This window comes from Corythoichthys intestinalis, chromosome 20, assembly GCF_030265065.1.
Source record: "Corythoichthys intestinalis isolate RoL2023-P3 chromosome 20, ASM3026506v1, whole genome shotgun sequence".
Classification (NCBI taxonomy): Eukaryota; Metazoa; Chordata; class Actinopteri; order Syngnathiformes; family Syngnathidae; genus Corythoichthys; species Corythoichthys intestinalis.
In genome coordinates this window covers 15,243,206-15,269,826 of record NC_080414.1, presented here as the reverse complement: position 1 = coordinate 15,269,826, position 26,621 = coordinate 15,243,206, and the positions used below count along the sequence as shown (strand labels likewise).

At 42.7% G+C, this 26,621-nt stretch overlaps 2 protein-coding genes across 3 annotated transcripts; one reads left to right on the top strand and one right to left on the bottom strand.

Annotated features, from left to right (window-relative positions):
* The first annotated feature begins 125 nt into the window (after window positions 1-125).
* Window positions 126-16,481, top strand: LOC130908735 (uncharacterized). 2 transcript variants are annotated; one of them, XM_057824485.1, is made up of 10 exons: window positions 126-208; window positions 1,058-11,621; window positions 11,698-11,794; window positions 11,866-11,935; window positions 11,995-12,103; window positions 12,171-12,302; window positions 12,387-12,476; window positions 14,629-14,772; window positions 14,852-15,036; window positions 15,103-16,481. In XM_057824485.1, the coding sequence occupies exons 2-10, from the start codon at window positions 1,059-1,061 to the stop codon at window positions 15,269-15,271; spliced, it is 11,559 nt and encodes a 3,852-aa protein (XP_057680468.1). In that variant the 5' UTR covers window positions 126-208; window position 1,058; the 3' UTR covers window positions 15,272-16,481. The 2 variants fall into 2 exon arrangements, with proteins under 2 accessions (XP_057680468.1, XP_057680469.1); XM_057824486.1 differs by lacking the exon at window positions 126-208 and adding an exon at window positions 888-987.
* On the bottom strand, window positions 14,457-24,941 carry LOC130908736 (oxygen-regulated protein 1-like). Its single transcript, XM_057824488.1, has 4 exons — window positions 24,682-24,941; window positions 23,125-23,767; window positions 22,673-22,829; window positions 14,457-22,409 (listed from the first exon to the last, which is right to left on the bottom strand). Exons 2-4 carry the CDS (start codon window positions 23,752-23,754, stop codon window positions 17,461-17,463), a joined length of 5,736 nt encoding a protein of 1,911 aa, XP_057680471.1. The 5' UTR covers window positions 23,755-23,767; window positions 24,682-24,941; the 3' UTR covers window positions 14,457-17,460.
* Between the last annotated feature and the right edge of the window lie 1,680 nt (window positions 24,942-26,621).

Below are 26,621 nucleotides of genomic sequence, written 5' to 3'. Positions count from 1 at the left end.
AGTTGCACATGTGTGTGTGTAATGATGTTTTTTAAAGTACAAATATTATTTTAGCGACTTTAACACGTTTGTTCCGTAAACTGCTAACAAAAAGAGAGTGAAGAAAGTGACGTCTCGAAACGTCACGTCCGTCGTCCATCTCCGGAAGTACAAATTTTATTCACAAGAAAAAAAAACAGCTGGTTTACGAATAAAAGAGAGCATTAAAGTGAGTTTCCCCGTCGATTTCGCCAGTTTTCGTGACGTTCTTATCATGCAACATGTTTATTAAGACCCCCGCAAAGCGTGCGGGGCTGCTGCTTTGTGTATTTTGCACGCGAGCCGCGTTTTGTAGCCGAGTTGCTAGCGATAGCCTCCACTACCACTACGGCTGTGCACTTGTAGCTAACAGGTTAGCCACTGTTTGCTACTGAATTATCGTGTTTATTACCACTACTTCAGCCTAATTACGTCGTTTGACCGCTAAAGTGATCTAATGGGACACTGATGCACGTGCTAACGTCATAACAATTGCGTGAGGTGACGCGTTCGTTATGTGCGTTGCTATGCATCAATTTGGAAACTGTTTACGTTTGGGTTTACGTCACTCGCAGCCATCGCTTGCATGTTTGTATTTCGGAGACATATTCCCATTTTTTGTTTAGCACTCAATTGTATGGGTGTATTAAAAGGGCTACTGCAGGTAAAGAAAGGAGGGGACATTTTCTCGTCTTTGTTGAGCTTTTAAATGTGATATATGCCTCATTTGAGGTGAAAAATTGGCGTGTGCATTGCTCTTAAAAGTGCTTGGTGTCTTCAAGATCAGCAATACAGCACCTCATGCATAATGATACCAAGACTGATCAGTGAGAGGGGGATCCAGACTGATAAACGGGAGGCGGGTGGGAGTTATTCATCAATTAATGTTGACATCTCTAAATTTCGGAAGAATAAATTAACATAACACGCCTTGTACAACAGGATATTTTTGGATTTTCTATACTTCAAGTAAGACAAATCCCCACAATCAGTTTGCACAGTCAGTCTCACATTTCACTAATGGCTTTGTCATCAACAGAATGCCAGCCTCAAAGCGAGGAACCGAGGACGATGAGCCCCTTGATCCCCAAGCCAAACTGAGGAGGTTGGACGAAGACAGTGAAGAGCTCCAGACCAATACCGAACCAGCAACTCACAACAGGTCACTCAAAGACATTTATATTCAAGAACAGACAGACAATACTGTTCCTCGGACCAAGAGGAAACTTTCAGAAGAAGAAGGAGAGGGAGGGAACGCGGCCAAGTCATCCCGACACAGTCCCTCAATTAGTAGCACTTTAGGTCCAAAACACACAAGTGCCTCCTGTCCAGAAGCTCCGTCAGACGGTGTTTATATAGAACGCCATGACAACAGGACACCCAGCAACCGCGTCCACTATGGACGTTTTACAGAGAGTGACGAGAACGACTCAATCCTTGTACGAACTAACCCAGTCGGCGAATCACCAGAGGTGAGTGAAGCGTTAACATCTTCCACAACAGAATTTGTACAGAATGAACACAGTTACGGTCGAGCATCAGACTCCAGTCTTGACAGCGCAGAAAACATCAGACAGGACACATTAACTTTGCAAGGTTCGGCAGCTAACGTCAAATTCTCAGCTGAAGAAGTGGACAGAAAAGAAGCAGCGAGCCAAAGTCTTTTGGCTAATGATGCTCTTGAATCAGACATGAGGCAACCTAATTCAGAGGTTCCTGGCTGTAGTAGAAGCCAATCGGTCTTAACATTTTGTTCCACAAACGGGGTTGTACATCCTGAAAAGTTAGTCCATGGATTAAACCGTCTGACAGATTCTATCGGTGGATGTGCAGAATATCAGACAAATTATGACCTTGAAACTAGCAGTGAAGACATTTGTACCCCTGAAAGCCTTATTGCACAAACTGAAGAAACGCAAACAAAAATTCCTGCTCAAGAAAATCTAAGAGTGGAGTGCGAGAATCAACCCAAAACTGAAGAAAATGTAGGTACGGTTCTGTCACTTTCAACAGAATCCGCACCAAGATCTGTGCTAGTTGATGATTTTACTGCTGAGAATCAAACTGATGAAACAACTTCAATGTCAAAGAAGTCTGACAGAAACCTAGTAACCCCTGCTGAAAAAACTGTATTTACAAGTCATTCACTATCAGAAGAAACTGGAAACACACCACAAGAGATCATTGGTGAGCTGGAGAATAAAACTGACGAAAATCTAACTGCAGTTGGGGCTGGTTCAAGCCTAGGAATTGATGTTGAAGATCTGTCACAAGATAATGAAACAACGCCACAACAGGTACTTGTAGACAGTTTTAATGCAGAGGAACCTGACATACCATGTCAAGTCGAGGGAAATCCAGTAGGGTCCAGTCAAATCCAACAAAGTCAAGATGACGAAAATCTACCGACAGCAGAGTCCAGTAGAAAGAGTAAAGAAAATGTGACAAAGCAACCTAAAGTTAGACCACAAGAGGTCCTCAGAGACTGTCAGGGTGAGGAGAAACCTATGGAATCTGCAAGCTGCCCCCATGATAATTCCTCTGAGCAAGTGCCAAGTTCACCTGAGGGCATAAACAAAAGAACTGAGGTGTTGACACCCGACATTGAGGCGACCGACGAGCAAAATAGAACAATGGAGTTACCCCGTGAATGTGTCACCGTCTCACAGCATCAGACAGCTGTGGAAATGCCATCAGAGGGAAGATTAGACACTGCTTTACTTCAGGAGGAAGTCAATAATAACTCCAGCCAAAATGTTGATGACGCACTAAATAGGGATATGATGAGCGGAAATTCCTCAAGTTTGGAAAACATGCAATTTGAATATTCCACAGCAACAATTAATGAAATAACCATCATGGCATCAACTGCTTCTCCCAATTTACTGGAAATAGAACCACATAATAACAATGAACCAAGCAGTCACAGAGAGGTTAATCTCAGACCTACTGAATCTTTACGAAATGAAGATTTGGAATACATTCACTCGTATGATTCAAACGTAGGAACAGTGCAAGATGTTAACATCCAGGATAAGGTAAATTTTGACACTGTACCTGTGAGTCCAGCTGACATTCAAGTGCAAGCCAATGAAGACTTAGTGAACCCAGTGGGCATTCCTGCCGCAGTCCTCATAGAAGCCAGCCAAGATAAAGCAAAATTATCTCACTTGGAAAATCAACACGATACTGCGTTGCCTCAAACATCAGCACGGGCAGATTCCGACCTAGCAGGAAGTGATGAGCGGCAAGAAGTCATCAAGCCTGTACCTGACATTTGTAAAGTTCAAACAGGTCCAGATTGTGTATTGATAGCAACTTCACCTGAGGAATTACATGTCCTGCATGAAGGCAATTTAAGAGTTATTCCCGAGGGTCAACTCAGTGACATGATTGAAGAAACCGCTGATACTTCTAGTGCAGAGGCTACTTTAGTTCAGCAAGTTGACCAGGTGACAAACGTTACTTTAGCCGTTGTTGATTGTGGAAATGCTAGTCTTGATCACATGAATGTTTTTTGTGAATCAGTTCAGCCAGCATTAGAAGAGGAGACACGTTGGCAAGATGAGGACGCTACTGCAAAGACGGTCAGTAATCGTGACAGTGTAGGAGAGGCATCTGAAAGAGGTGAAGTTAAAATCCTTGTTTTTGCCCAAGTGGCTGACACTGCTACTGTAGCCCTATCTTTACAAGAGCAGAGCGAAACAGTCAGTTGTTCACAATTTGAAAACCAGATAGTGTATGAGCCTATTAGTAGCCCAGAGAGTAATAATGGTGCAGATGATGCTATGTCTTTAGATAATCAAGCTTTTATGTCTTTTAAGAACATAAGTATTCATGACAGGAAGGAGGCCTCATCTGCAAATGAACTCATGCAGGTTCATCATTTGCACTATGTAAATGATGAAACTGCAAATGAACAGGCAGCAGTTAAAATGACCTCCACTATTCTAGAAACTAATTCAGATTTAGAAGTTGCCATGGCTTCAGAGAAGCAAAATTTGATGTCTTCAGTGTCTGAAGACAAGATGCAAAATTTGTCTACTTATGAAAGTGTGGGGGTTAGTATTTTGCAACATGAAAATAATGAAAATGCTGAAAAAGAGAAGGATAGCCAAGTGGCAGTTGAGATGGAGGAGGTACAGCAGACCCCCATTGAAAGTGCATATGATAGTCAATTTCAACTGAAAAATGATGAAATTGAAAAAGAAGGAAAATCACATGTCCAAGTTAAAGATGAAATGGTTTTTCATCATACTATCACAGTTACAGAGTGTAGCCCACAGAGGAACAGAGATGGAGTTGATGTTCTGGCTGTAGAGAAGCAATATTTGGTGTCTTCAGAAGACGTACCCAGGACTCAAAGCATGAAGGGAGACTTGTCAGCAAATGAAATTATAGAGGCTTGTCCTTTATACTTAGAATATCATGAAAATGCAAAACAGCAAGCAACCAATGACCAAGCAACAATTGAAATGGAAGATGTACAACAGACCACTTCAGTTCAAGAGAGTACCCAAGTAGAAAATACCACTACAGATTTGGAGAAGCAAGATTTGGAGAATTTAGAGAAGGCGCATCGAACTCAAGACATGTCTCCTAACGAAAGTGTACAGGCCAGTCAATTGCTACTGGAAAATTATGAAAGTGCCAAAGATGATCAGACAGATGGCCAAGCAGCAGATGAAACTAATGTACAACAGACCACCACAGCTCAAGAGGCCAGTCTGGAGAACAACAATGATGGAGATGCTGCTGTGACTTTAGAGAAGCCATACATAGTTTCTTCAGAGGATGGACCTAGGACTCAAAACATAGAAGAGTTGTCTAATAATAAAAGTACGGAGACTAGTCATTTGCACTTTGAATCAAACAAAATTGCTAATCAACAACCAACAGATGACCAAGCAGCAGTTGAAATGAAAGATGTACAACATCAACAACCAACAGATCACCAAGCAGCAGTTAAAATGAAAGATGTACAACATACCACCACAGTTAAAGAAAATGACGGAGATGGGCTTGCTGTAAGTGATTTGGAGAAACAACATTTGATGTATTTAGAGAGTGTCTCTTGTAATCAAGACACAAATGAGGAAATGCCTCCTAATGAAAGCATACAGGCTGGTTATTTGCTCCTGGAAAATTATGAAAGTTCCAAAGAAGATCAGACTGATGGCCAAAAGGCAGATGAAATGGAGGTACACCAGACCACCACAGTTACAGAGAGATGTCAAGCAAATATCAGAGATGGAGATGCTGTTGTGGCTTTGGAGAAGCAATACTTAGTGTCTTCTCGAGATGGACCTGGGGCTCAAAACATGGAGAACTTGTCTACAAATAAAAATGTGGAAGCCTGTCATTTACACCTTGGATTTAATGAAAGTCTAAAACAACAATTTACAGATGACCAAGAAGCAGTTGAAATGAAGGATGTTGAACCATCTACCACAGTTGAAGAGATCTTTGCTGAAGGGGTTGTTGTCAGTGATTTGGAGAAACAAGATTTGGTGTATTTAGCGAGTGTTCCGAGTACTCCAGACACAAATGAGGACATACCTCCTAACAAAAGTGCACAAATTAGTCATCTGCACCTGAAAAATGATGAAAGCTCTGAAGAAAAACAGATAGACACTGAAGCGGCGCTTGAAATGGAGGTACAACAGACCACCATAAATCAAGAGAGTAGTCCAGAGTATAAAAGAGCTAGAGAGGCTGCTGTGACTTTGGAGGAGAAAGATTCGGATGTACCAATTAGCCAAGAAATGAAGGAGGATACGTCTTCAGAGGAGGAACCTAAGACTCAAAACATGGTGGCCTTCTGTAACCAAAGTGTGGAAGCTAGTCATTTGCACTCTGACTCTAACAAAATTGCTAAACAAGAACCAACAGATAATAAAGCAACAGTTGAAATGAAAGATGTACAACTTACCACCATGGTTAAAGAGAGTAAGGAAGATGTGGTTACTGTTAGTGATTTAGTAAAAGAGGATTTGGTGTACTTAGAGAGCATCCCTAGTACTCACAACACAAATGATATGCCATCTAATGAAAGTGTACAGACTAGTCACCTGCACCTGAAAAATGATGAAAGCTCCAAAGAAGAACAGATAGACACTGAAGCGGCGCTTGAAATGGAGGTACAACAGACCACCATAAATCAAGAGAGTAGTCCAGAGTATAAAAGAGCTAGAGAAGCTGCTGTGACTTTGGAGGACAAAGATTTAGCTGTACCAATTAGCCAAGAAATGGAGGATATGTCTTCGGAGGAGGAACCTAAGACTCAAAACATGGTGGACTTCTGTAACCAAAGTGTGGAAGCTAGTCATTTGCAGTCCGACTCTAACAAAATTGCTAAACAAGAACCAACAGATAATAAAGCAACAGTTAAAATGAAAGATGTACAACGTACCACCATGGTTAAAGAGAGTAAGGAAGATGTGGTTAGTGTTAGTGATTTAGTAAAAGAGGATTTGGCGTACTCAGAGAGCATCCCTAGTACTCACAACACAAATGATATGCCATCTAATGAAAGTGTACAGACTAGTCACCTGCACCTGAAAAATGATGAAAGCTCCAAAGAAGAACAGATAGACACTGAAGCGGCATTTGAAATGGCGGTACAACAGACCACCATAAATCAAGAGAGTAGTCCAGAGTATAAAAGAGCTAGAGATGCTGCTGTGACTTTTGAGGACAAAGATTCGGCTGTATCAATTAGCCAAGAAATGAAGGAGGATATGTCTTCAGAGGAGGAACCTAAGACTCAAAACATGGTGGACTTCTGTAACCAAAGTGTGGAAGCTAGTCATTTGCACTCTGACTCTAACAAAATTGCTAAACAAGAACCAACAGATAATAAAGCAACTGTTGAAATGAAAGATGTACAACGTACCACCACGGTTAAAGAGAGTAAGGAAGATGTGGTTACTGTTAGTGATTTAGTAAATGAGGAGAGCATCCCTATTACTCACAACACAAATTATATGCCTTCTAACAAAAGTGTACAGACTAGTCACCTGCACCTGAAAAATGATGAAAGCTCCAAAGAAGAACAAATAGAGAATGCAGCAGCAGTTGAAAGTGAGGTACAACAGATCACCACAATTCAACAGGGTAGTCCAGAAAAAAACAGAGATGGAGATGCTGCTGTGGCTTTGGAAAAACATTACTTACTATCTTCAGGAGATGGACCTGGGACTGAAAACATCGAGAACGTGTCTACAAATAAAAGTTTCGAAGCCTGTCATTTACACCTTGGATTTAATGTAAGTCTTAAACAACAATTAACAGATGGCCAAGAAACAGTTGAAATGAAGGATATTCAACCATCCACCACAATTGAAGAGATTAATGCTGAAGGGTTTGTTGTTAGTGATTTGGAGAAACAAGATTTGGTGTATTTGGCGAGCGTTCCGAATGCTGAAGACACAAATGACGACATGCCTCCTAACAAAAGTGCGCAAACTAGTCATCTACACCTGAAAAATGATGAAAACTCCAAAGAAGAACAGATAGAGAAGACAGCAGCAGTTGATAGTGAGGTCCAACCGACAATTCAACAGGGTTGTCCAGAAAAGAACAGAGATGGAGACACTGCTGTGGCTTTGGAAAAGCAATACTTAGTGTCTTCAGAAGATGGACATGGGACTCGAAACATCGAGAATGTTTCTACACATAAAAGTTTAGAAGCCTGGCATTTACACCTTGGATTTAATGAAAGTGTAAAAGAAGAATTAACAGATGACCGAGAAGCTGTTGAAATGAAGGATGTCCAGCCATCCACCACAATTGAAAAGATTAATGCCGAAGCGGTGGTTGTTGGTGATTTGGAGAAACAAGATTTGGTGTATTTAGCGACTGTTCCGAGTACCCAATACACAAATGACAACATGCCCCCTAACAAAAGTGCGCAAACAAGTCATCTGCACCTGAAAAAGGATGAAAGCTCTACAGAAAAACAGATGGACACTGAAGCGGCACTGGGAATGGAGGTACAGCAGACAATTAATCAAGAGAGTAGTCCAGAGTATAACAGGGCTGGAGATGCTGTGGTGGCTTTGGAGGAGAACGATTCCGTTGTACCAATTAGCGAAGAAGTGAAGGAGGATATGTCTCCTAATGAAAGCATGGAAACCAATTGTTTGCAACAGGAACATGAAGACACTGCTATAAAAGATCTGCCAAATAAAATTGGAGTCCAACCAACTGCCACTGTACTTGAAGGTATTCCACAGAATTACAGAGATGGAGATGCTGCAGTGGCGCCAATGGAGAAGCAAGATTTGATTTTTACAGTCTTAAGTACAGAAGAAACAAAGGATGACTTGCGCCTGACAAATGAAAAAACTTTGAACAAAGAAAAAACAGATGGCCTAGCAACAGATGTAATGGAGGAGCTAAAACAGAACACCACAGTTCAAGAGGGTACTCCACAGAGTAGCAAAGATAGAGATGCTACCGCGCTGTCAGAGAAGCAACACCTGGTGTCTTCAGAGGATGGATTTAGGACTCAAAATGTGGAGGAACTATCTACTAATCAAGGTATGGAAGCCAGTCATTTGCACCCTGTATCTGATGAAATTGCTGGAAAACCACCATCAGATGACCAGGCAACAGTTCAAATGAAAGATGTACTAGATACCACCACAGTTACAGAGAAGGGTAGAGATCAAGTCACTGTGACTGATTTGGAAAAAGATTTGGTGGATTTAGAGCAAATCCCTTGTACTCAAGATACAAATGTGAACATTTCTCCAAATGAAAGTGTGCAAACTAGCAATCTGAACCTGAAAAATGATGAAAGCTCCAAAGAAATATATATAGACAGTGAAGCAGCAGTTGAAATGGAGGTCCAGCAGACTGCTGTAGTTCAAGAGAGAAGTCAAGAGTATAACAAAGCAGGAGATACTGTTCTGGCTTTTGCTGAGAAAGATCCGGTAACACCAATTAGCCAAGAAATGAAGGAGGACCTGTCTACTATTGAAAGCATGGAAACAAGTTGTTTGCAACTAGAAAATGAAAACTCTGAAATAAAAGATCAGACAGATCAAATGGAAGTGCAACAGACCGACACAGTTCCAGAGACAAATTTACAGAGTAACAGAGATGAAGATGCTGCTGCGGCACCATTGGAGAAGCAAATTTTGGTGTCTTCAGAGGATAGCTCAAGTACTCAAGAAATGAAGGATGACTTGCATCTGGAAAATGAAAAACCTCACAGCAAAGAACAGACCAATGTCCAAGCAGCATTTGAAATGATGGAGCTAAAAAACAACACCAACATTTTAGAAAGTTCCACACCATCTGGTGAAGTTGCCAATGTGCCCACTGATCCTGCTCTTGTAGAGAAAGGTGTGCCTACAGAGTTTGAGATTGTTGCTGATGTTTCTGAACACCTGGACAATGATCTCCCAGTGACGGAACCTTTGGTCGCCCCTGGGGCGGAGCTCCCAGATGGTACATCTGAGGAATATATCATTCTCGAGCCAGTCACGGAAGAAAAAATTCATTTAGATATCGTCTCTGAAGCCGCTGCAGCATCAGGTCTGTCCGACGACTGTATGACGAACCAGGTGGATCCAAAAAGCACGTCCTTGGCTCTAAATGGGCCCCAACAGACGTTGCTCTTGAAGGCTGAAGAGCAGACTGCTATGGTCGAAGATGTAGTGACACCTTCAAGTGAAAAGACAGAAGCTGTAACTACACCACCTCCAGCAGAGCCTAATGAATTAACGCCGGACCATATAGTTCAGCCATCATCTACTGTGTTAGAGTCGGCTGATTCTCAATCTCAAGTGGCGACAGAAGCTTCCGGGGGTGACATGGCCCTGCAGGAGTTTCAAATTCTGCAGGATATGGAGATCGGACAAGAGATCGTTGTGGCCGAGGTTGGGATTGAAGAAGAGAACAATGTTGTGGTTTTAGAAAAAGGCACCGTTCAAGGACTTTTGCTTCAAAAGGCAGCAGAAAAGCAAGTAGATGAAGCTGTCTCAAAGACAAGCGATCCCTCTGCCAAGCCTGTTGTTAACAGTAGCATTTCTATTGAGAAGCCCAAAAAGCAAGAAATGAACACCCAAGCGAGAACCAAAGCACGTCTAGCTGCTTTGGCAGAACAAAAAGCTGCTGCAATGAAAAGGACAGCCAACAGGCAGCAGCTCAACCTCTTGGCCCTGTGTCATGAAATTGCCGAGGACATTGCCACAGACAGCATGCTGTTAAAGAGGATTGAGGAGGAAAAACAAGCGGCGGCGGCTAAAGGTGAGGCCACCAAGAAGGAAAATCCACCTGAGAAAGAACAGGAAGTAACCGCTGTTGACGTCAAGCCTCCTGCTGTAAATGAAAGCTCCTCAGCAACGGTTCCCCCTGCTGAGGAGCCCCCTGTAGTGCAGCCTCCCATTGCTGAAACCAAGCAGGTGGAGGATCCTCCAAAGAGGCGCTTTTTCGTCTCACAAGTATCTGTTCCTCTGAAGGTACACGAGAAAAAGAAGTTAACTCGATATCAAAAGTTAAGACAGGTCGAACTGCAAAGGGAAAAGATGTCATGGGCACGCATGAAGAAAATGAAGTCAGACCAGGCAAATCAAATATTTTCTGACATGGACTGGCAGGCATCAATGATTTCACCCACTCTGTTTTCCATCAATGCCCCCAATTCCACAAAAGCGATCACCGACCCAGCGCCTAAAACCAACTCATCTCCTCTTCCAAGTCCTGCCTTAAGTAGCAAACCTGCATCGCCCAAGTCCGAAGCTCCGCTAGTGGATGTCCTCGAAACTGAAGCTCCTAAAACAGAACCTCCTAAAGAAGACGCCTCCAAAACTGAACCGGAAATAAAAACCGAAACTCTGAAAACGCAAATGCCTCCTACTGAACCTGCTAAAGCTGAAACCACAAGGGTAACAAGACAAAGCAGCAAGGCTCAAACCTCTAAGGTAACCACACCTCCGGCTCCCACCCCGAAAGTCACCAGGTCGTCTACCAGGAGGTCTCTGCCGGCTGTACCCCCGCCCATGCCCAACGGACTTAAGGCATCAAAACCTCAGCCTGTGGAGTACAAGCCATACAAACCACGACCCAGGTATTCACCTGATGATTTTGAACTTGACGATGACCCTTTACCAGCGCCTCCAAAGAGGACTATTCCTCTGCCCAGGTCTAACCAGACCCACTGTCAATCTAGACCCCTGGTTCAGTCGAAAGCCACACCTCAACTTGTCAGCCAGGCAAAACTTAAATCCTCAACCACCTCTGCTGGACAAATCCCTGGTCAATCAAAGCCCATCACTTCAACCGCTCCTCAGTCCAAGCCTACATGTTCTCTTCGTCCACAACTTTCTATCACTTCAACACCTCAGTCCAAAACCTCCATGGCATCTGCTCCTACCAAATCGTCTCCCTCAACTGTAGTTCTGCAACCAAAACCCACCCCGGCTGTGGTTCAGTCACAGCAGGCGGCATCTGTTTCGCCCCAACCAACTCAAACCACCCTTCCAGTGGTTTCTAACACATCCCAGATAAAACCTTGCGGTCCCCAGCCAGATATCACTCCAGCTCCTGCAAAAAATGCCCAAGTAATGGCAGCGACAGACCCGGAAAGCAAGGTAACAACTTTTAATCAATTTCAAGTTATTAACAATTTTTATTGTTATTTTATTTAAATCTCTGGTTCTTATTTAGGTTGCCACTGTTTTAAGTTCATCAAGTCCACCTAAAAGCCCTCCTCCCTCGAAAGAGAACTCGTCTGATGCGCAGCAATGCGAAGCAAAACCTGAAGGTCGGCAGTTTTCTGGTTCCCTGCCTCTTTATGACTTCTGTTGTTTACAACAGCCATTGTTTTCCTTACAGTTGCTGATCAGTGCCAAAAGACTGATATCTTTAAGACAAGCACAGATGAATCACAACCATCTTGTCAAGAGTAAGTCCCTCTGTTTTCCTCTGAACTGCAATCTGTATTCATTATATCATTTTTTGCAGTGGTGCGCTAAAGCAGCAGGATGCAGCGACTCCACTCTCTGAGGCGTGTTTACAAAAAGAAGTAAAGAAATTAAAGGAGGGCGACAAAGACAGCAGTCAAACTATAATTGTAGGTCGATTAGTCGAAAACCTTCTCCTTTCAGCGTATAGAGATATTTACGACCCTTATACCCCAGGATGCTGGACAGAAACACTTTGGAGCTGTGGCCTGCAGCGTGTGCGGGATGCTGTACTCTGCCGCCAACCCTGAGGATGAATCGCAGCATTTGCTCTTCCACAATCAGTTCGTCAGTGCGGTTAAATATGTGGTGAGACGACGGAACGTTTTCGTAACTTGTTAATGTACTGTTGAATGTTTGTTATATCGTGATCTGTTATTTTATTAATTCCAGGGCTGGAAAAAGGAGAGGATCCTGGGAGAATTTCCTGATGGCAAAATCATTTTGGTCCTGCCGGATGATCCCAAATATGCTCTAAAGAAGGTACAGGAAACTGATTTTCAAATAACCTGTTTAAAACAGACCCCATTGAGAATTGTAGCGATATTTTGCCTATAGTTTGACCTTTAAAGGGGAAATGTGAACTAAGGTTGGCCAACCATGTTTTTGAATAATATCAATGGCTAAACAATTATAAGCATATTTTCATTATATTTTTAACGCAACCCTTCCAGATAGTTTGTATAACCCATAGCAACGCCCCTGACAACGAAAATGCTTTTCTTCGGCAATCTTCGTAAATCTTCGGAAATTACGCCACACCGGGAAGTGCGAGAAAGTCCGCCATAGAACAGTATTGTTTGTTGCATTGCTTCTCGGTAAGATGCCACGGCGGTGTGTGGCGATGTGTTCTCACTCAAACGAAAAATTGTATGAGTGGCCAAAGGATAGCAGGGCACATAAATGGACATCTTTCGTTCGCACGAAGTGAATTAATTTCACGCCATCATCGAGTAGTGTTCTCTGCTGCAAACACTTCGAAGATGCCTGCTTCCTTAACCGGTCTGCTTATGATCAAGGATTTGCAAAAAAGTAAGTGTGATTTTTGGGTAGATGACTGATGACTTTGTCAAAGCAGAGCTGCCAACTGTTGTGGAATGTACAGTAGAAGCTAGCGACGTTAGCCGAAAGCCAACTCGTGGCAATAGTCGTGGCATAGTTGTTGTTGTGTTCGCTAGTGTTACGTCCCAAGGACGGCTCGCGAAGGGCGTAACATAAAACGAGCCACACAATTTCACAAGTGGTACAAAATTTACACAACAAACTCGCAATGAATATGGTAAATGGTGTTATATAGTGCTTTTCCACCTTTCAAGGCAATATGTACAAAATGTAGATGAAGCGCGGCTTCAGGGTAAGCCCAGGCCAAACAAACAAAAGGAATCTACACTTGAACCCCAACCGCGAACTAAACCCTGATCATGAAAAAGAACGAAGAAAAGACAGCCACTACCCTAGCTTCTTACGCTAAAAAAAACCAGGAGAAAACAGAAATGGAGACTTACCCCTTCTTGCTTCAGTGCTCTTATTTACAGTGGTGAACAAAAACGATCCAATAACGAATAAACACAAAAGACCTCACTGAAAAAGCGGGAGTGTATCAGACTAGCGATCAAATGCAAACGAGCGTGAATGGCGAGCTAACAGCTGCGAGGAGGACCGCGGCAGAATGCTGTCAAATGTGAACGTTGACAGCTCAAGTCCCGCAGTGAATCATGGGAAATGTAGTCTCGGGACAACACTGAAGTGGTGCTTTGTAATGTGTTCGCTTTTGTAAAAAAACATTTCCTCACGCCATTAGACGCCACTTCCTTCCGATAGCCCCAGGAAGTAGTAGTAGCTGGAAGTACGAGGCGATCCGGAGATGAGCGACAAGCAAAACTTTGCGGTCGAATGTGGCGGCAGTCCGCTATTATTTTGTTTTCTTATTGTTGCCACAATAAAGTGGAGAAAACCATCAACGACTCATCTCCTTCTACCCCCCCCCCCCCCAACGTTTTTATATTACTATTTTATATGCATGAGCGCTGCCGGATCTGCCAAAATGAACATGCAGTCTGATTATTATTTTTTTAAACAATGTCATCAGATAGACAAAAACATAAAATTATGTGCAAATGCCTGCATCTTCAAATCATGAACATAATGACTGCCTATATCTTACCAATCTTGTAATCTCGATGGGTCTTGTCTCCATTCGATGTCAGGTAGTCTGGGCACATTGTTTGCATCCTGATTAGCATCTGGCTAATACATGTACGATCCAACATAAAATTCCAACCTCCTCCTCCTTTTCCTCCAACTCTTCAAAAACTTGGGTCTCCTCACTTGCGCTTGATCTATCACTTATATCGCTGTTGAAGCATTGTTTGAAGGGCTTTGTAGGGCGGCCGTATGGAGCGCTCCCATCGCTGTTCTCGGTGTGACGTATCACTTCCAGGTTCGTCCCCTTTCAGGCTCGAACTTCGGAAACGCGATTATTTTGTAAAAATATACAACATATAAATTATTTTTTTCATGCTTTATTTGTTGGACAATGTTTAATTACTTTAATTGTGACCCTATTTGGCATGTTATGAAATTACTTCACATTACAGTTTTAACTAGACTACATGCTATTTGTCAAATGTATCAGGTTGAGGAGATCCGTGAGATGGTCGACAATGATCTTGGCTTCCAGCAGGTGGGGACAAAGTGTCCTTCGCTGACTAAAACGTTCCTCTTCATCACCAACGACAAGAAGGTTGCAGGTTGCCTCATAGCAGAGCACATAAATGAGGTTAACCCACCAAAACATTACGATGCTTTTCTTTGCTCAACAAACATCTGACACTGGACCACATTGGTGCATTTCACAGGGCTACAGGGTGATCGAGGAACCGGAACCTGAAGGCTCTGAGCGGGAGAAGGTGTTGTTTGAACGCCAGAGGGCTTGGTGTTGCTCCACCACGGCCGAACCAGCACTCTGCGGTATCAGCCGAATTTGGGTGGTGAGCATGATGAGACGACAAGCCATCGCCTCGCGTTTGGTCGAGTGCCTCAGGTCAGTACGGACTCGTTGCCGTTTAGTCGTCAGTCAAATCAACCATTTATCGTATTCTTTCAACAGAAACAACTTCATCTTCGGTTCCTACCTGAGCAAAGATGAGATCGCCTTCTCAGACCCAACGCCTGACGGAAAACTTTTTGCCACGCATTACTTTGGCACCTCACAGTTTTTGGTGTACAATTTTGTCAGTGGGACACACCCACAACCGACCAAAACTGACTCTGTATGACGGTTGACCCCGGAGGTAAGGGCGACGCCAGGAGTGGACTCCCCCTCGCCAAATGATGTCTGATGGACCTCTTTTCTTCCCCACAAAAAATACCTTGGTTCCAAACTCAGGATGAACAAATTCACTTTTGACATACACAAATCAGATTTATTTGGAAGGCACATTTAGTGGAACCCCCCGAGGTTTGTGGCCACCCTGAAAAGAAGAAATAATTACACTACAAGAACATTTTGGGAATCAGAAAAAATGAGAGAGAAAAAAAAGAAAAATCTGATTTTTTTTTTTTTTTTTAGCTAAAACAAAAAATCTTAATGCCCAACTTTTTTTGGGAAAATATATGGCTTTGCTCTGGTACTACAACTAAAGTCTCAAAATTGTACTTCTCAAATATACTATTTGTTTTCTTGAAAAACGTAGCTTCTTTGTTGTTCTATGACCTTAATCTGGAGAATATTTGATTTATCTGAAAAATATTCCACTGTTTTAAGACTTTAATCTTAATCTGTATCTTTACAACTAGCTCATTTAGCTCAAATTTTGATCTTGTAGTGTTTTTTTTTGTAAATCAAATTTTCACTGCGGCCCAAATACTCTTATTATATATATGTATTTTTTAATCCCATTTACCCTTTTATTCCCGCCATCACGTTTTCTCACATTTCAAATAACTGCGGCAATTTCAGATCAACTTGTTCTCATCTGAGGAAATGTTTAGAACTGAAGCTTGGGCATTTTTTTTGTTCAGTATTTTTTTTTTTATAAATCACCTTTTTGCCTGTTTTTCCCAAGCTGAGCCATTAACTGTTCGCCATTAAAGCGGCAGGGCATTGTAACCTATACTGTAAGAATTATTTTTTTTCATACAGTCTGTCCAATTTGCTTTGTTGTTACGCCTGAATTTAACAGTGTGACATATTTTGTTTTCATTTTATTTTTACATAGTTATTAGTGCACATTATCTTCCTATCAACTTACACTGTACTATATCAAATGGTCTTGTAGATAATGCGTACTATAACATTTATAATAAACAATGTGGAAGGTCTTAAAGGCTCTTTTTTCCTCTCCCTCCCTCTCATGACTTTGTGCATACTTTTGGTTCATACAAAAAATGTAAATATTTATTTAAATAATAAACTGTAAAAGCATTACTGCCTTTGCCTGCTCACTTTCTCTTAGCAGGGACATTGAGCAGCGACACCTAGTTGCCTGTGGGGTAAGTATCTAATTTCTTGAAGTATTTCAAGCATTTAAGTAAGTTATAACTGGTGTGTTTTGCTTTTCTTTTAGTACATTCCTCAATGCTCCTGTCACAACACGGGCCGCTCGCGAAAACAAGCTTGGATCAACACAAAAGCTTCCTCAAGCTGGGAAATGTGATAGCGATCAGGTCGGTACTAAAAACAACCATCTTGATTATTTGTGTGTAGGAGTGACAGTGCTGTTGTAAATGAAACACAGGGAAAATTACACTTTTTAATTCCTCACCAGAGTTTAAAGACACAAATTTGTCACAGCTGCCACTTTGTCAAACATTTAGACTGCTCTCTTGAGAACACAATTTTAGTTACACATAACATCTAATAACACTTTAACAAGGTACAAACATACTGATAAATATCAGTTAAGATGTCAAAAATCTGTATGCGTATACATGCTTTACAAAGTACAAAAAAATATACTGTACAGTCTGACCTAAACCTTAGGTCAAATGATAGCTGCTCCACCTCACCTGTTATCTGACATCTGCTAGGACTTGATCTCTCCTAAGAGCTTTAAAACCAGATTACGCTAATTCTTCCGAGAGCTTCTGTTCTGTTGATGGACAAAAACCGTGAGCAGAAAAAGATCAAAACACACACCTATATTTACATGAGTAGTTGTGGAAGCTCTGAATGTTGACAGTAGGGGTGTAACGGTAAGTAGAAAAATCATGGTTTCGGTGGTTACCTTGTTAAAACTTTGTACAGTGAAAGAGCTAATTCCTAATCATGTAAACAGGAAACTTTCAGAAATTTAAACTGCAAGCAGCTACTATGTTCAGTGTGGGAACTTGGCATTATATTGAAAATCCATGTACCATTGCACCCCTAGTGGACAAACCTAACATCAAAATGAATTGATTGTTCATGCCAAGGCTATGGCAACATGGGGAAAAAGTAGGCACCAAACATTTATGGGCTATCCCTTCACAAGATGGGACAGTTTTCGCCACAGAAGTTATACAACACATCCAACACATCAGGTTCCTGAAGGCTTCGTGTCACTGCACCATGTCCTTTTTTGGGTTGTGATACCACCACAGACTCTCCATCTGCTGGGCTCTCCACCAATGGATGCACCTTGTTGTCCAGCATCCCAACAACAGAGCCGTTCCTCTCTGGCTTCGTTTTGGAGGCAATCTCCAGTTTTGCTTCTGGCATGTTCAGTTCGTCCTGACATAACTCTGAGTCACTAGTGTGTGGCAAGGAGAAATAGGTACATATTTTTGACTTTTTAGGGTCCTCTGGCTCAGATGTGGTGCTGAAAAGGGAGTAGGGTGTGTCTTCAAGTGTGTCCTCATAGCCATCTTCATTTTGGACAGTGTTGATCAAATTTTTGTTGATTCCAGTTGGATCAGAAACTGATTTCCGGATCAGTGCGTTCTCCCTAATTAGCCATCGACCCTCATCGATGGGAACACTGTCACCAGGCCCGACTTGTGCATTGAAAGCGATACAGCGGGTGGCCTCGGTGAGGGTGTCCAGAGCGTTGGCTGAGTTGAAGAAAGACAACTCTGACCCTGCTTTGTATCGGACAGTGTGAAAGGGCGAGAAAATACTGGAGTACTTCTTTTTGGTTCTGGGAGCAGACGGGGGTCTCTCAATGGCTTTGCTCTTCCCGTAAAGCCTTTCAATTGTTCTTCTCACGAAGCCTTTGCTGATGGACTTCCTGACAGGATCATCTTCACCGCTTGACTGCTCGCTGGACGTTCGCGTCTGATAGCCACCACTGTCTGACATTTCGGACGATAGGCCCTGCTTTGCATTTTCTGCAGAACTCTTTGCCAGGAACATTTCCCGGATGTACTTGACCCTGTTACATTCAGGTTCCAGGGTCACCACACCACTGGAGTCGTAGCTAAATGATAGTGATGACTGTGGGGCAGATCGGGTGCACTGCTGAAATGTTTCTGTTGAGTTATCAGACACAAGCGAGAACTTTTTGGGATGTTCCTTGGTATAACTTGTCTTCTGGGCATCAGCAACCTGCTTTTCCAGAAGACTCACTCTTACTGCAACAGGCTGCGGGGTCTCTTCATCAGAGTAATCTTTGGCAACTTCTAGTTTGTCACATTTTGTTTCTGTCATAGCGTGTTCTTCCTCCGAGCCTGATGCTTTATCGTAAAAGCTCAAATCTTCGTCACCGGAGCTTGGAATTTGCTCGTATTCAAGCGCCAATGACTCTGCATGGTCTTCACAAGCACTCTGCTCGTTGCCACTGTCACCATAAGACTGAGGATGTCCTTTCTGTGGATTGGAGTCATCCCCTTCTTTGCCCTGCATTGTGTGTACGTGTTCTTCATCATTCTCCTCTTCATTGCAGCCAGGTTGAAGTTCTTTTGGAATATTCTTCAATCCCTTGTCTTCAACCTCTGGCTGAGCTTCATCCAGATCCTGTTCTTTGCTTTCAGCCATTTTTTGGTCATTTTCCGGACCTGACTTCCTGCAGCGATTCAGTTCCACATAGTAATCTTGACCATGTGGATCATCCTCATGAATGATGGCAGACTGAGAGATGTGTTCCAAATTAATTTTCTGCCCATCGTTATGATCTTGTGCCAACTCATAGTTTTGTTCTTCCATCCCAAAACTGCATTCTTCAGAATTACCCTTCAGCTTCTCTTGACTCGTGCCAAATGAGCCAGCTGAGAGAGACATGAGTTCAACTTTAAGGTTCTCGGGTATGTCAAGCCCTTCAATGAGGTCATCAATGGCCTGTTCCTCTCGATATATGCCTCCAGGATTTTGGAAGCCCTGCCAGCTGCTGAGGAGCTGCCATGAGGCTGACTCTCGTAACGCTGACACCCTCTCTTTCAAGTGCTGGGAATTCTTCATGTTAGCAATTTCTCTCAGTGAGTCAATCATTCTCAAAGCCTCAGCGCAGCTCACCTCATTTATTCTCAACTGATCAACATTGAGGTTGGTGATGCCCTCCTTCAAGGCCACGATGGACAAGAACGCCAGGAGGACTTTGGACGAGGAACCGAACGTAGATGCCACATGGAAAGACAAATCTGGAACGCTGTTGGACTTATCCAAGCATGACAGACGTTTGCGTTGAGTAATTTCCCGGATAGACTTGATGGAGTAGTAAATGTTCTCAAAGACGTGCTGCGGGTTTGGCTGGTTGGTGATGTTTGGCAAATGTGCTGTTAATTTTGTGTCGTATGTGTATTTCTCTTGATCTGGCTTTTGGAGCTCATCAGTTTTATTAGTAGTTTCACCAGAAAATATCTGTTTTATGGGCTGGAGAGTGTTCAACTGCTTTCTCTGGGACGGTGTTTTCCTTATATCTGCAGCCTCTGAATCTGATGATAAGTGCTTGGAGAGCATTTTTCTTTTGGACTTGCGTCTGGAAGGTGGCGATGCCAAATCCATTGATTTGGAATGTGTGGTCTGTTTGCTTTGATAGGATTTGGATAGTGTTTGTCTTTTCTTTAGTGAGGGGCTGATATTTGGTGACGTTTTCTTGACTGTAGGAGGTCGTTGTAACGACTTGGACCTTTTGGGAAGTTCAGAAACTGCATTTTTGGGTTTTGATTGTGGACTATGCATAATTTTTGGTGATGATGCCGCCTTTGGGTTGAATAATGGCTGATTATTTGGAGGAGTTGGAACATCACTTGACAGCATACTGACTGATGAAAGTCTCTCTTCTGAGAGACTATTTGGAGAAACTGAAGAGCTGCTCTTTGGATCTAAGAGTGAAGGCTGTTTTTCTTCATTGTTACTTACCGTAAATTGATCCATACAAGACTTTCTTAGTGACATTTTCCTTTCCAGAGACACATTGCTGACCAAAGGCACCCTCTTGATAGAGGTAGATCTTGATAGTGTTTCTTCCTCTTTTGGAACCTCTGCCTCCAGCAGTTGAGCCATTTTCATGACATGCTGGGCATGCGGTAAAGCCTCAGCAGATGGCGGGTGATTATCCAGTGTTTGACTGCTTCCTGCTGCCTGCACGCACCTTTGGTTGCAGGCCACGTGATCACTGGGAATTGCTTCTTCCATCATTTCGTCTTGGGGTGGATGAGGTAGAGGTAGATCCATTGAAAGAACATTAGAAGGTTCTTGGAGTCCCGCCTGGTTTTCAGTGTTACTGCCAGGTGGAGTTTCACGTTTGGTTTTAGTGTGGTCTTTTACCGCTTCCCCACTAATCTGATGGCTTAGTGAAGCCATATTGTTCTCTAAAGACTGGATCCTATATCTTACAGAAGTTGTCCGTACATCGTCAGGCAACATTTGTATGTTTAATTCTCTCACTTTCTCATCGGTGGGAAGAAGACCATTTTCTGTGCTGTTGGCCTTTGTTTGGAAGCCAGTAGTTTGGTTTGGATGTGATTTCTTCAACCAGTTCTGGACATATTCATTAGCAACAGAGCTGGAAGAGTCAAAAGCAGGCAGCGACATTTGCTTGCTGACGTCATGATTCTCGTCTCGATGCACTGTCGTCTGCCGTGTTGGCGCTCCCTGTTCCTTGCCTACTTTTGGATTCTGCAGTCGTTTTTGTTGGCTTTTGGTTAATGTTTTTTGGATCTTTGCTGTAGTGTTCCCTTCCACGCTTTTGGTCGTTCTCCTCTTGAGCTTCTTCGGGCTTTTTGCTGCTTGTAATTTATTCCCATAAATCTTCCTGATGAACCCTGCACTAGAGAAAGAGGTTGCTTTCTTGCGTTTCTTTGCATCTACTTTTTCTCTCTGCCGTTTACCAGGTGATAGAAGACGTCTAATGCCTTTGTTGGTCACTTTGACCTTTCTTCTTGACTTTGGTCGTATTTGATATTCTTTGCCTTTGGTGTATTTGTCTACCGGTTGCCTTGCTTTTACTGTGCTATGTTTAGAAGAAGGAAAGTCTAATGTTACTGACTTGTTCCTTGCCTTCCAGATGCTTACAGACTCAGAGGCTGTCGAGGGTCCCCAGGACTCGTGTTCATGGTCCTCATTTGTGCGTAGATGTCCAGTTTCTGAAGTACCTGGCCTATTAAAAGAACCTACATTTGCATTGTAATTATCCTGGCAAGATTGCTGTTCATAGATATGCAAAACAGTTTCTGTGATCTCCTCCCCGCTGGATTCCGCGTGCATGATTTCTGACAATTTACATAATGACACATTTGTGTTGTTCATGCTATTAGCGTCCATAGAGCTGAGCCTTCTAGGTTTGGGAATCGGTCTGGTGCTGGTCTGCTTGACAACACAGTACTGCTCCATCAAGGCTCCGTTTTCTGTCTCTTCCCTGTAAGAGTAAGATCCAGTGGATCTAATGCTTTCAAATGAAGCTTGCTTCTTTGTGATTTGTTTATGTCCCGGTGTTGGTGCTCTGTTTGGAGATGTCGCCTGGATTTTGACTATGTCTTCTTCGTAGCTGCTTTGACTTAAAACCCCGTTGCCTAGCGAGGGTGGGTCCTCGTCATGGTCATCTTTGTTTTCATCCTTGTTGATGGTGTCGTTGGAGGAGATGGGATCTGTTAAGTCCGGTGTGGCAGCACAGACTTCCTGCTCAGACTCGGGCTCAGTCAAACCAGCCATGTTAAGCTGACTAGACATGCTCGAACGGGTCAGGGTTGTCGTCCAATGGAGGGTCTCCTCCTCCTTAACAGTCAAGCGCACCCTCATTTCCACTGTCATGCTGCCATCCTGGTTGACTCTGAAAGACTTTTCAATGTCGTCCTCATCAGGCAGCACACACTCCTGATCCTCCCCCTCTGTTTCGGCGACGACATGTCCAGACTCGTACTCCACTGAGTTGGTGGGGGGGCTTGGCAGGTCGCATGAGCTTTCCATGAGTGAATTGTGAATCTTATTCACGATGTAGCGCTCTGAAGATGTGGAGAAATTTCTGGACTTTCTGGAGCCGTAAGATGGTGACTTCTTTTTTCCTTATCAGCAAAGAAGGTCAGAAGAATTCATTCAGCAACGGAGAACGAGGAAGATACGCGGGAGGCATGAAGGAAGAAGAAAGACAATCAATTAGAAAGTTGGTCAGTCTATGAGTAGCTTCACAGACACTGTATGTAGGTCATCTGGGGTGTTATGCATGATATCACGTCAGCAGATTCATAGGCTTTATCGTGTCATACCAGGTAGATTACATGGGTCACATGACAGAAGGCCCCACTGTATTAAAGTGAATTAGACTTACGGTTTAGAGCCTTCAGTCTCCTGATGCTCATTCTGTTGGCGGATGGCCTCATAGACCCTGGTGACTTCTGGGTGTTGTAGTTTGCCTGCTTGAATGGCTCTTTGCCTGCGGCTACCACCACTCCAGAGCACAACATCAAGCTTGGGAGTCCTTCCACCTTTGGTTAACGGATCAAAAGAGTTACTTTTCATAAACGAAAAACAACAACACAATTACATTGAAAAGTTTAACTTAAAACCATGGCTGAAAACATTTTTGTGCATATCACTGGGATGTTGACCAGTAGCCTTACATGGCACTAGAATGCAGTGCAAAGGATTAGGGTGGGTGCTAAAGAAGCTTAAGACTTCCCCTTATAGGTCTGCCATTTACAGTGCAGCAAAATAAGTTCTAAATGGGTCAGTCATGCAGCTTCCCAAAGGGGAAACATGAAACATTATGAATGTACTTACGCGTCTGCCGTCAGCAGTATGAAGCTTCACTACGGGGAACTGCAGCAACTCTGAAATATATTCCAGAATCCACTCAAACGTCGTGGCGGTTCTTTTTTGGAGCACCACTGTGTGTTTGTTTGAAGGTTCTCCATTCCGAAAGACCACAAGTCTCTTTGGCGTTTGCACAAGCACGGGTTCCTGCTGCCCGGGTAAGCCCCTGGCTCGCTGCAAGGTCCGGCGGCGAGAGCTCACAGGCCTGGCGTGGTACCAAGGCGCCAGCTTCTTCCTGGCAAGCGCTAGGTTGATGGGCTTCACTTTCCGGCTGTCGGAGCATATGTAGGACTTGCCGTCCTCTAGCTCATCCAGCGTGTTGATGGCATGCACTCCTCGGGGCGTGGTGATGTTCCTTACCCCAAACGCAAGGGGTACCTTCTTGGACAGACTGTCCAAGAGGGCGTCAAACGTTTTGAAGGTGCGGTTGTTGACCACCATGCGCAGGCCGCTGAACTGAGGATCGCCACTCTTGTAGAAGCACACGCGCTTGGACGGAATGGGGTTGGTGACGCTCGCATAGCGAGGGGTGCCAAAGGTGCGCAGACTCCCCGATGACTGGTCTGGGGGGACCCTGCGTAGGCCCGACTCGTTCATCTCTGATGGTCTACTGCAATGGAAGAGAAGACAGTTTGATATTTTGAAGTACTACATTCACTGTAGAATACAAAAAATACTTTTGATGGTTCATCAAAACCTGAAGTAGGTCAACAAATTTTGCGTAGGAGGACAACGTGACTTGCCACAGGCGAACATATGTTGTTTACCTCAAAGAATCAGTCCTCAAATAACAACTTGATCGGACTTTTGGGAAAGATGCCAACGCAAACGTGATTCCCTGCTTAGGGATTGCAAACCCAGTGGCACGTTGAACAAATCAGAAGTTGAAATTTGGAATTTTAAAAACGTCTCAATAGAATTGAACAGAAAGTCATTCCTTTTGGAGCAAATCCGATAAAGATAGACCTGGAAAGTTAGCAGTTAGTTAGCCCAGAACATTTTACGTTTTGAAATTCTCAGGGTGCAACTTAGGCAAATACTCACTTTGGAATTCAACGACAATAAAATATGAAACATTTTTCCCTTTGTTCATCCAATTTGGACAGATCATGACATCGTGCAATAATTTGGCACACTGAAAATATGGTGTTAGGGCCCAGTCATGACAGCTCGCTGCTTTAATTGAGCTAATACAGGCACTGTCCAACAAATTAGACCATGTGAATTTCTTAAATGTATATAGTTAATTCCCATTGAAAAAAAAAAAAAAAAAGTTTTCAAACATCTTTTTCAAAGGAAGCGTAATAAGCAACAAAATAACTTGAATCATTAGAGTTTTCTGTAAAATAGAAATTCACGAAACATATGCTTTAAAAACCATTAAATGTCTAAACAATTAAGTACTATAAATCACAAATGAAGCTACAATTATCAAATCAAAGCTTAGTCATTTTTGGACTTTCTTAAGGTATCTTTTGAAATCCAAGACACTCTTGCAATGAAGAACATGAATCCAAAACTCACCTAAGTCGTCATTCTGAAACTCAGGACTGTTATTTTTCCCTTTTCGGCGAAATTCTAAAAACCACCCGTGTTCTACATCCCGACTTTTGCTTGGGTCGCTTCAATGGTAACTGCTTATTTTGGACGCACACCATCGCAGCTAATTTGCTTAATCTTTTGCCTGGCGCTAATCCCCCATCCCTACCAATCTTCCTCACGTATATACAGTAGGCGTCACCCACAAACACATGCGGACTGTAAAATTTTAGCTTTAGGTCTTGGGGACCATATTTCCGCAGTAGCACCTTAAAAAAATAATTTGCATGGATTCTAACACTCAAACGAGAGTTTGTGCTCGTATTCGTGCAGAGTAGAACGAATTTAATCTTGTTGAGAAGATCTTATGATGATAAGGATTAAAGGGTTCTTCACCCGCAAGACCCTTAGAGACACCTTCCACTAATGAGTACATTGAATCCTCACCCACTGTAATCATTCAGAAAAAAATACCTACAGTATATTGCTATTCGCTTGGAATATGCGCGAAATAGTTTTTCTTTTTTTTGATACTCCCAACATAATTAAAATTGGACTCCCAACTGGGCGGGTATTAAGCTGCTCACGTCACGCTTAACCTACTCAATTATGGCACGTTGCATAACGGACAGCCAAAAAGGAGCCAATCTATTTGTGTCAAGGGAGACGCCCACTTTTACACAGGGAGCGATTGAAGGGAGCCACAAGAAACATGGCCGCCGGCACACACTTGTTGCTTAGCGAATGATCGCTGCCAACCCTGCCAGTTCAAATGAATTGGACGTCAATCACAGCCACTGAGTTAATTGCAATGTTTTTTTGTTTTGTTTTTTACTGAAATTGATTAAAAATGATCAATTTATTACCTACTGAAGGCTGAGTTATTTAGTTCTCCATGTTGTGTTCAAGATAACTCAAAAACTAATAAAGGGATCATCAAATTTGCTGGACATGTTTGTAAAATACCTGGGATAGGCTCCAGCACCCCTACGTACTTCATGGCGATAAGCGGTTCAGAAGACGGATGGGTGAATGAGTGAATGGTCATAAAATGAAATAAGAAATCATTTGTCTCTCAAAGATTTGATTGGTTTTGAAACAATTTTATTTAATATAAAATGATAATTTCATAAATTTCAATTACATCAATAAAGATAATAAATTTCACTGTTTTGTCATTTTTAAAAGTTGCACTAATTGGCTTTTTTCCTGCTAATATTGTCAATTTATGAAGAATTACTAATTTTTTTAAACTTTAATCTCATTTAATAATTGAGTTAACATTTTATTGTAAATGTTTTATAATTATCCTTAACTCACTGGCTGCCATTGATCATTCGATTGCCACCAGCCTCTTAGTCAAATTGAATTGGACGTCCATCGCCGTCAACTGCAGTGAAACATGATCACGTAATGCTAGCCGTCCCAGTTCAAATGGATTCAATTTCTATAAATTTAAGTTTTTCAAATTGTTGATTTATAATCATGTACTGTAAATCAAAAATGGGATTTTTTTTCCCCCCAAATTAATTCACCTAATTAAAAATGGTACAATGAAACTGTTCCAAAGCAAACTTTACACGCACACTTCAGCTCCTTTAAAAAGAACCGATCTTATCTACATGACCAGTTCCATCTATCCACTTAAAAATTTCAACACACCCACCCCTCCTCACTGCAGGAAACCCCCCACAGCAGATAAGGCAACTACTCCCAGGTGCTACTGGAAAGAATCGAGGAATGGCGAGCTCGTGACCCTGCTCCCAAAACAGCAGCCGGTGCAAAAATGCAAGGAGTTCCAAGACGGGAAGTACGAGGGTGGGGGGGCACACAATAGAGGAACCCCCCCCCAGAGTAAACAGGTAGACCCGAGCGAGCTTGCGTGCCCCTCATTCCACAAGTGCAAAGATAAGACAGCGGGCAAC